At 41.4% G+C, this 10,435-nt stretch overlaps 1 protein-coding gene across 1 annotated transcript in view; it reads left to right on the forward strand.

Moving 5' to 3' along the window:
- The window catches only part of LOC144608765 (galactosylgalactosylxylosylprotein 3-beta-glucuronosyltransferase 1-like), a 178,035-nt gene that overhangs the window by 153,328 nt on the left and 14,272 nt on the right, over positions 1-10,435 (forward strand). Inside the window, exon 5 of the mRNA XM_078426845.1 lies at positions 9,995-10,089. Within this exon, the coding sequence (XP_078282971.1) occupies positions 9,995-10,081 (87 nt within the window). The 3' untranslated portion in view covers positions 10,082-10,089. The remainder of the gene's footprint in view (positions 1-9,994; positions 10,090-10,435) is intronic.

Raw genomic sequence — 10,435 nt, forward strand, 5'->3', positions numbered from 1 at the left:
GTTTTGGGCAGAATAGCTTGTGCAACTCTGGCCAATTGAAATGAAAACTCATTTATGTTGTTTTGGGCAAATCTTTCAGAACTTTGTGAGCGTGGGTTTTCTCCGAGATCTTCAGTTTTCTCCCTCACTCCAAAGACGTACAGGTTTGTAGGTTAATTGGCTTGGTATAAGTGAAAATTGTCCCTAATGTGCGTAGGATAGTGATAATGTGCAGGGATCGTTGGTTGGTGCGGACTCGGTGGGATGAAGGGGTTGTTTCCACGCTGTATCTCCAAAACTAAAACTAAAAAACAAAAACTATAACGTACCCCAGCAGAAAGCCCAGGCAAGCACTTTTAATAATAAGTATTTATTCACAAAATGCTGGAGTAACTCAGCAGGTCAGGCAGCATCTCAGGAGAGAAGGAATGGGTGACGTTTCGGGTCGAGAACCCTTCTTCAGACTGATGTCAGGGGGAGCGGGACAAAGGAAGGATATAGGTGGAGACAGGAAGATAGAGGGAGATCTGGGAAGGGGAAGGGGAAGAGAGGGACAGAGGGACTATCTAAAGTTAGAGAAGTTGATGTTCATACCACTGGGCTGCAAGCTGCCCAGGCGAAATATGAGGTGCTGTTCCTCCAATTTCCGGTGGGCCTCACTATTGCACTGGATGAGGCCCATGACAGAAAGGTCAGACTGGGAATGGGAGGGGGAGTTGAAGTGCTAAGCCACCGGGAGATCAGATTGGCGAACGCGGACCGAGTGCAGTTGTTGAGCGAAGCGATCGTCGAGCCTGCGCTTGGTTTCGCCGATGTAAATAAGTTGACATCTGGAGCAGCGGATGCAATAGATGAGGTTGGAGGAGGTGCAGGTGAACCTCTGTCTCACTTGGAAAGACTGTTTGGATCCTTGGATGAAGTTGAGGGGGGAGGTAAAGGGACAGGTGTTGCATCTCGTGCGGTTGCAGGGGAAAGTGCCCGGGGATGGGGTGGTTTGGGTAGGAAGGGACGAGTGGACCAGGGAGTTACGGAGGAAACGGTCTCTGCGGAATGCAGAAAGGGGAGGGGATGGGAAGATATGGCCAATGGTGGGGTCCCGTTGGAGGTGACGGAAATTTTGGCGGATGATTTGTTGTAATAATAAGTGGTTCTTTATTGATCTTTCAGAAAAGATCAGCTAAGGTTATAGATCAGAATTTCAATCCATGTTCTTGTAAAGAACAAGAGTGATAAGAACCAAGTGACACCCTCTCCTCCACACAGAAAGCACCAAGGAGTTCATCCCAAGTGCTTGTAGAAAATCGACTTTCTGTAAGTTATCTAGTGTGATATAATTGGATAGTGATTCATGTACCTCTGGTGCCTCGTATCAATTTTATTAAAATATTTCCTGCGTGATTTTATCCAATAAATCTTTCATACAAATTAGTTAGTCTCACTATAATAAAAAGTCAATACACTCACGTAAATTAAAGACATTTTAACTATTATAAATGTTTCCATAAATGTGGCTTCTGACTACAAAAAAATGAATTTTGCTACGTGGAAATTGCAGAAAATAACCAGTTTCCATTCTTGAACTATATTTTCCTCCCTTTCCCAAGTTAGATGCCAGATGGCCGCATTCTAATCTTTTTCCCCAATTTACAAGGCAAGACGATCATAGTCATAGAGTGATACAGTGTGGAAACAGGCCCTTCGGCCCAACTTGCCCACACCGGCCAACATTTCCCAGTCACCCTAGTCCCACCTGCCTGCTCTTGGTCCATATCCCTCCAAACCTGTTCTATCCATGTACCCGTTTAACTGTTTCTTAAACGTTGGGATAGTCCCAGCCTCAACTACCTCATCTGCCAGCTTGTTCCAGACACCCACCACCCTTTGTGTGAAAAAGTTACCCCTCAGATTCCTATTAAATCTTTTCCCCTTCACCTTGAACGTATGTCCTCTGGTCCTCGATTCCCCTATTCTGGGCAAGAGACTCTGTGCATCTACCCGATCTATTCCTCTCATGATTTTATACACGTCTTTGCTTTCAAATATTCACTGTATTTGCAGATAGGGAAAAATCAAAGAGCTTTTTCTTTATAATTTACTTACAATTTTTGCATGCATCCTCATTGAAAGTGCGTCAACAGTAGACTTTTACTCAAGTTCATTGTGCTTTGAATGAAGGAGATCTTGAAATAATAGCTTCCGTTGCCGGGGTCCCTTGAAAAAACTAAAATGATAACGTACTTTAAAAAATAATGAAGAAATAATGAAGAAATCTACGGCAGGCTGTGGAGGGAGTGAGAAAGTAAAACGTACTGCTGATAATCGTTCTGTAAATCTGGCATCAGAATCCCAAAGCACTTTGCAAGATGGAAACTATAGAGCAAAAAGCAAAAATCATAATTTAGAAAATACAATGAAAATTTGTTCTTTTTAGCAAAACCACGATAAGTCAGTTATCTATTGTTCCATTCCTTTCCTGAACCTGAAGGGAATCGATGCTGAAAAAACAATGAAATCTATGCTTTCCCTTTCTCCATATCATTGTATTTATTCAAAACCTTTATTACTGCAAAGCGCTTCCTATCAAGACAAGCTTATTTATATGTGTAGGAAAGAACTGCACTCGCTGGTTTAAATCGAAGGTAGACACAGAATGCTGGAGTAACTCAGCAGGTCAGGCAGCACCTCTGGAGAGAAGGAATGTCTAAGCTGATTTATATAATGTGTTTTTAAAAAAATCACCTTGTAGTCGTTTTGCTTTGGCTCCATCTCATTACGTCTGTCAAACCTTTTTATTGAACAGAACAAGTGGAAGGATAGTTATTGGCTGTATATGGGCGCTGAGCTACATATCAATAAATATTGTGAGCCTCAAACCAAAAGGGGCTGAATCATTCACTCATTTGTACTAGCACATCTTGGCTCTTTGTTTCGACTAAGCATAATGTATGCTTAGAAATCTAGGCATAGGATACGGGTCCTACCTAATGGTTATTTCTGACATGGAGATCAGGAAGCAAAGTTTATTTGTATGTCCTATTGACATCTTTTAATTTTTTAAGTTTAAAAATATTTTTTTGAAAAATGGCTGATCGTTTAAAAAAAAATATCTGCAGCAGTTTTAATTGTTTTCAAACGTCTCAATGTTATGTGGATTTATTTGTGTGCAGCCATAATATTTGCAAGAGGGTAATATTGCAGTATATCTGAGGTGTTTAAAATCCTGAGCTTCCGAGCTTTGTCAGGTGGTGACTGTCCCTTGTTGGCCATCATTGGAAGTCAATTGGAGGACATGGCCTCAGCAGTGTAATGGCTGAGGCTTTGTCTCTGCTAAGACTCTGCTGTTCCTTACTGCCAGACTCATGGGGAGAATGGTCAGCTTGCTCAGTTATCCATTGCAAAGATCTTGAAGTGGCCAACGGGCAGACAGCCATGTGCAACTGGCTTCAGACTAAGATGATATGACGGAAATAACATTTGGTTTCGTGTGAAAATACATTGTTACCAGCAGATACACTTAATGACCTACACTGTCTTTTTTCATAAGAAGCCATTTACATTTCTAGAGACGATACTTCACAGATCAGCGATTCAAAATGTATTAGATGCCGCCTCTACTTGTGGAAAATGATAAATAAATCAAAACAAAAGCAGTCCATACCTGTGAATGTTCAAGTTCGTAAGTTATAGGAACAGAATTAGGCCATTCGGCCCATCAAGTCTACTCCGCCATTCAATCATGGCTGATCTATCCCTCTCAACCCCATTCTCTTGGCTTCTCCCCATAATGCCCGACACCCTTACTAATCAAGAATCTGACAATCTCCGCCTTAAAAATATCCATTGACAGCCTCCACAGCCGTCTGTGGCAATGAATTCCACAATGGTAGAGCTTGTCCAAATTGTGTGGACCTGCAGTATTTAATACAAATGACCACAATAAAATATTAGATGTAGGCTGCTGCTTAATTTAGGAAGTGGTTTTGCCTAATGCCTACCTGCTTAGTATTAGCTGCCCTCTGACAATTGGCTCCAACGGATTAGACATTGGAAAGTTGGCTAGGATTTCCATTCCACGTCATTGTCCAGTGGAATTTGTTAGAAGTTCACATTTGGGAAGGGTTAAGTCTGGCAGTGATGTTTCCTGCAGGTGAGGACCCACCTATGAAGAATGATGTTTTGGCAAAAAAATACCCTGTTCAACGAGAAATTTCTGTGCCTTCAGCAGAAGATTAAGAAGCAGTTAAGGCAGGTACATGTATAGGACAGATCAAAGGATATGGACCAAATGCTGGCAGGTGGGACTAGTTAGCTGGGACATGTTGGCCAATGTGGGCAAGTTGGGCCGAAAGGACCGTTTCCACACTGTATCACTCTATGACTCTATAAGTGAGAAGAAAACTGATTAGAAAATGGAGAGGAGGAAAAGAAGAAAAAGAAAATATCCCAGTCCCTGTTGCTCAGGTAGCCTTCATGTAGACAATAGACAATAGGTGCAGGAGTAGGCCATTCAGCCCTTCGAGCCAGCAGCACCATTCAATGCGATCATGGCTGATCACTCTCAATCAGTACCCCGTTCCTGCCTTCTCCCCATACCCCCTCACTCCGCTATCCTTAAGAGCTCTATCCAGCTCTCTCTTGAAAGCATCCAACGAACTGGCCTCCACTGCCTTCTGAGGCAGAGAATTCCACACCTTCACCACTCTCTGACTGGATCCCCATTTGATCAGTTCAGTCAGATGGATGTAGTTTTTAAATCTCTGCTCACCTCACAGTTCTCAATGTAGAATACAGTGCAAAGGTATTGAAGGGAGGAGAGAGGCCACAGGAAATAAATTATGGTGGTCTTGCAAAAAGATGAACCGTGGAAAATGTCAATCTATTTTAAAGATTTATGTAAAGCACTGTGCAGTAAAATTCAATTTCTGCAGCTCACATCTGTAATATAAATCTTAACAGAACACCAGTGATTCATGTTGCCAATTTAAAGTATTAAGTACACAACATAACTCACAGCATCATGGTCTCAGTACAATCACTTCTCCGCTTTAAGTCATTTTTCAATAACAGTGTTTCCCTCAAGGCATATGTGGGTTTTTTCTGTGCCTTGACCCGCCCCACTCTCACCACCCATTGTAACCCGCTCGCCTTAACCCGCCCCACTCTCACCACCCATTGTAACCCGCTCGCCTTGACCCGCCCCACTCTCACCACCCATTGTAACCCGCTCGCCTTGACCCGCCCCACTCTCACCACCCATTGTAACCCGTTCGCCGAGGAGCTTGTTGCTTGCCTCTCTCTACAATTTTCCAAACTGACAATGCCCCAATTTTGTTCGAACAAAAGTACAAGTTAAGCACTTAGACGTGTGCAGTGGGTCAGGCAGCATCTCTGGAGAAAAGGGATAGGTGGCGTTTTGGGTCGAAACTCTCCATTAGATGAATGCATTTCCATTTGTGTTAGAGAGCGCCTGGTGACATCAGTGGAAATGTTTTTAATTAACGTTACATGTGCGAGAGTTCTGCCTGCAATATTAAGCATCAAGTTTCCCTCATCTTTTATGTCAATTCTGTTTAAACATATTTTAGTATAAAGTTCAATCTTATATAAGAAGATCTGCGGATATTCAAAGCTTGTTACAGATAAATACTTGATAAGGTTACAGAGATTCTTTTCAATTGACTGTTCTGTTGGAATGATCTAATCCAGTGGAATTTGGTAGCAGTTCACATTCGGGAAGGGTTAAGTCTGGCAGTGATGTTTCCTGCAGGTAAAGACTCACCAATGAAATTGTGAACGTCAAAGACTGGTCTGTCATACATCCATGGCTTTTATTGCGTAAATTCATTTATCTCAACTATATGTTAACTTCCTATGGTTTTGTCTAATGAAATGAATCAGCTACACACAGGACAAATCTGTAATTCAGTCTTCAGGGATAAATATGTGGGGAAGTGGAATATTGATGATTTTAAATTGGATGCATGTATTTCGGCTCAGTCTGCAAGTGGAAGATCTGATCTAGCTTCTCGTCAAAGCTAACCGAACAATTCTTCATGGATTGGAACAAAAATGTTCCTTTTTACTTCATTTTGGTTTTCTTTCCATCCCTTGAATATTTAGTTATAAATACATCTTTACTTTGGTGCATTACAAGACATTGGTGCGGCTGCACTTGGCATATTGGATTTAGCTTTGGTCACCTTGCTATTATCGGAAGGATGCCATTAAGCTTGAAAGAATGCAGAGAAGAGGTTGTTGCCAGAACTCAAGGTCCTGAGATACAAGGAGAGTTTGGGCAGACAAGGAATTTATTCCTTGTAGCACAGGAGGCTTAAGGGGTGATCTTACAGTGTATAAGGTCATGAAGAGAATAGTTAGGGTGAACATAGGATATTTCCCAGGATAGAGACCATAGGTTTAAGGTGAGAGGGGAAAAACTTGGGGACAACCTGTTCACAGAGGGTGATGGGAATATATGGAATATAGGCAGGCATAATAACAATAATAATTAAAAGACCTATGGATGGGTACATGAATAAGAAAGGCTTAAAGGCGTATAAGCCAGGCACAACCAGGTAGGACTAGCTTGGATGAGGTATCTTGGTCAGCATGGATGCAATGGGCCAAAAGGGCAAATGGGCAAATTCAAATTAAAAATAAACAGTAGGAGCTTTTATTTATTTTGTAATTATAATGAATGGAACTGTGAGTGCATTCTGACATTCAGCAGTTACTGATGTCCTTTACAAACATTTGTTACTGAGTCCTTTAAGAGAACTGTTGAATTATGTACTTATACATAGAAAAATAACTGAGGATGGTTCAAATCAAAGGCATCACAAAATGCTGGAGTAACTCAGTGGGTCAGATACATGCTATGGTCACCAGGTGGCACTAGTGACAACTTGAGACACAGACAAGCCATTGGAAAGCAAGTCAAGTCAAGTTTATTTGTCACATACACATACAAGATGTGCAGTGAAATGAAAGGTCACCCACAGTCCAGCAATAGAGCAATAAAAATTAAACAGTTTCACACACAATCAGGACCAACACAAAATAAGACAACAAAAAAACCCATCCATCACAGTGAGTCTCCTCCAGTCACCTCCTCACTGTGATGGAAGGCCAGAATGTATTTTCTCTTCCAGGCCGCGCCGGACGGTGAAAGGTCCGCAGCGGGCCGACCCAAGCCCCGCGAACCAGAATTTCTCTCATTCCCTCCTTCCATCGCACAATCTAAAAAAATGGTTAGTTTAGAAAGGAACTGCAGATGCTGTTTTAATCCAAAGACGTACAGGTTTGTAGGTTAATTGGCTGGGCAAATGTAAAAATTGTCCCTAGTGGGTGTAGGATAGTGTTAATGTGCGGGGATCGCTGGGCGGCACGGACTTGGAGGGCCGAAAAGGCCTGTTTCCGGCTGTATATATATGATATGATATGATATGATATGATAGACACAAATAGCTGGAGTAACTCAACGGGTCAGACAGCATCTCTGGAGAAAAGTATTAGGTGATGTTTCGGGTCAAGACTCTTCTTCAGACTGGTTTGTCCCAGACTTGTGGTAATTAGTTAAGATAATTTTATGACAAATTTATCTGTTAAATGGTCTACTGAGTATTGAAGAGGCCAAGCAACTTGAAAATGTGGCTGTCATCTGTTGAAAACAAGCAGTGGAGACAATAATGTGAACTAACCATCTCTTAATTAATTTATATCAACTTCTTTGAAGCTTATTATTGCAGACAAAATATTTTAATGATCTGTTTTGTTAGCAGTGGCCGAGATGTGCTACACTCTTTGTTGCTTTAAATCATGAATTGAAGTATTCCCACATTGGATCACAAAAGCAACTCGGATCAAAACAACATAACCACTTCAGAAACTTACTTGAAAACCTGCCATGACTCTCTGCATGTGGCATTCTGTTACCGACTGCTTCAACATTTTTCTTGGCTTTGATTCTCTGGTCGTCCAGGGCCGCAGAGGAAGTTTGTGTAGGAAGGAACTGCAGATGCTGGTTTAAACCGGAGATAGACACAAAAAGCTGGAGTAACCCAGCAGGACAGGCAGCATCTCTGGAGAGAAGGAATGGGTGACATTTTGGGTCGAGACCATTCTGCTGCCTGTCCCGCTGAGTTACTCCAGCTTTTTGTGTCTATCTGCAGAGCAAGGAACTCCCTTCACAGGTTCTTCAATTAATGGCCCAGCCATGCAGGTAAACCAATAACCTACCATTATGTAATATCATCGCATTAGTTCAGCAAGCAAGTGCTCTCAACTATTAACCAATTAACACAGAATGCAGGAAGCACTCAGTAAATCAAGAAACTTCAGTGGGAAGTGAACCAGAGTTGCTGGTTCAGGTCCTTCAATCAAAATAGAAAAGAGAAGGGCAGGTATGGAGAAGAGGGAGAATCTATGATAAGGTGCAAACCAATGGTGTCAAGGCAACGATTACTTTTAAAAAGCTAGCAAACAAAACAAACGGCACGGAATCAAATTGAAACAAAGGCCGCCCACATCTATGAAGAAAAGGGATTTACCCCAAGTTTCTAAAATCAGTGTTAAGTCCTGAGGTTTGTAGCTTTTTCAGTCTGCATGCTATAATAGACAAACTCTCTTTATTATCTACCACACCACCTTCCCTCCCCACACAATTCCAGATCTGATAAAGCGGTTTGACTCATTATGTCAATTTCGATCCTTTCCCCACAGATGCTACCTGACTTGCTAATAACTTCTAGTATTCTCTCTTTTTGTTTCAGATTTCCACACTTTTTTTTGCGGCAAAGATTCAATATTTGAACATTTCAATTTTGTAACATCACATCCAACTTTCAATAAATTCAAAAAAGTTCCAGATTTTGAACAATTCTATGCTCAAAATCACTTAATTGAGTCTGTAACCAGAGAACACAGAATTAGCAAAAATTCACCAATTTGCAAAGAAAATCATAATGAATATCATTGAATAAGACAGCAGCAAACAGACCCTTCAGTCCAACTAGCTTAGAATGCCATCATAGCTAGTCCCATTTACCTGTTTTTGGATCACATCCCTCTAAACATTTCCTATCCATATACCTGTCCCAATGTTCCTTAATGGTACCCAGCTCAAATGCTTCTTCTGACTGCTTGTTCCATATATGTAACAATCTTTGTGTGAAAGTTTTTGCCCCTCAAAGATTTGTTGAAATCTTTCCTCTTTCACTTCAATCCTCTGTCCACTAGTTCTTGATTCCCTATCCTCAGGGTGGGTGGGTCAGGGGGGGGGGGAAGAGTCTATGTGCATTCACCCTATATATGCCCCTCATGATTTTACACACCCCTATAAGATCGCCCCTCAGTCTTCTGTGCTCCAAGGAATAAAGCCCTAGCCTGCCCAGCCTCTCCCTATTACTCAGTTCCTTGGAATCCTCAAATATTTTGTGCAAACCTTACAGCTCAATGGCATTGTTTCTACAGTAGGGTGATCAAAACTGAACACAGTACTCAGAACACAAGAGTGGCCTCATCAATGTCTTGTAAAACTGATGTCCCAGTTTCTCTACACAATGCCCTGGTGACCGTAACATCACTTTCAGGGAACTTTGTACTTGTACTTCAAGACCTTCTATTCTACAACACTCATCGTGGCCCTACTTGGCAACAAGTTATTATGATCTAGATTGTACTGCCTGAAATGATGGAAATGACTTCAATTGTGATTTTTCAAAAGAGAATTGTGTACAAAACAATATTAGTTATATGCGCGAAGGAGAAAAAGTAGGGAAGAATGAGCTGCGTAAATAATTTACTTCCCATGTCATTCTCAATGGATCTTTGATGTTTAGAAACTTACACAATGTTTAGTTAATGTAATCTGCCCACCCACCACATCTCAAAGATTCTGCATAGGTTGTAATGAAGAGATCAAATAGTGCTTTGAAGATCGATTTTCTTACTGGGCGTTGTGTTATGATGGAAGTTACTAGATTTTAAACTTTATTTTTTCTTTTGCTGCTGGCAGATATTAGCATGGCATACACGGACTGAGAAACCTGTGCTGGTGAACGAAGGGAAGAAAGGTTTCACCGATCCAAATGTTGAAATATAAATGCACAGGTAATAAAGACGGCACAAAGTACACAGTCACATCTTTCTTCCTTGGACCCAGAATTGTGAGAGTATTGGAGTGATATACACAGTGTAAAACAGCAGCTGCTTTCATTTCTATAGTGACCTGAGCAGAGCAAAGCATCTAAAAGATGTTTTAGAAGGATCAACGGGTCTGGGATCGGCCAGCAAAATGGTGTTGAGATGCAAGATCAGCAATAAAGAAAGGAAGAGCAAGCTTGAGGATTGACAGGCTTATTTCAGCTTTAAGCTCATACTTTCTTATATAAGCTTGAATGCCGATATAGGTCGGCAGAGACTGTGTTTATGGATGAGTAGCACTGCGGAAAATATA

The sequence above is a fragment of the Rhinoraja longicauda genome, chromosome 32 (genome assembly GCF_053455715.1).
Source record: "Rhinoraja longicauda isolate Sanriku21f chromosome 32, sRhiLon1.1, whole genome shotgun sequence".
Classification (NCBI taxonomy): domain Eukaryota; kingdom Metazoa; phylum Chordata; class Chondrichthyes; order Rajiformes; family Arhynchobatidae; genus Rhinoraja; species Rhinoraja longicauda.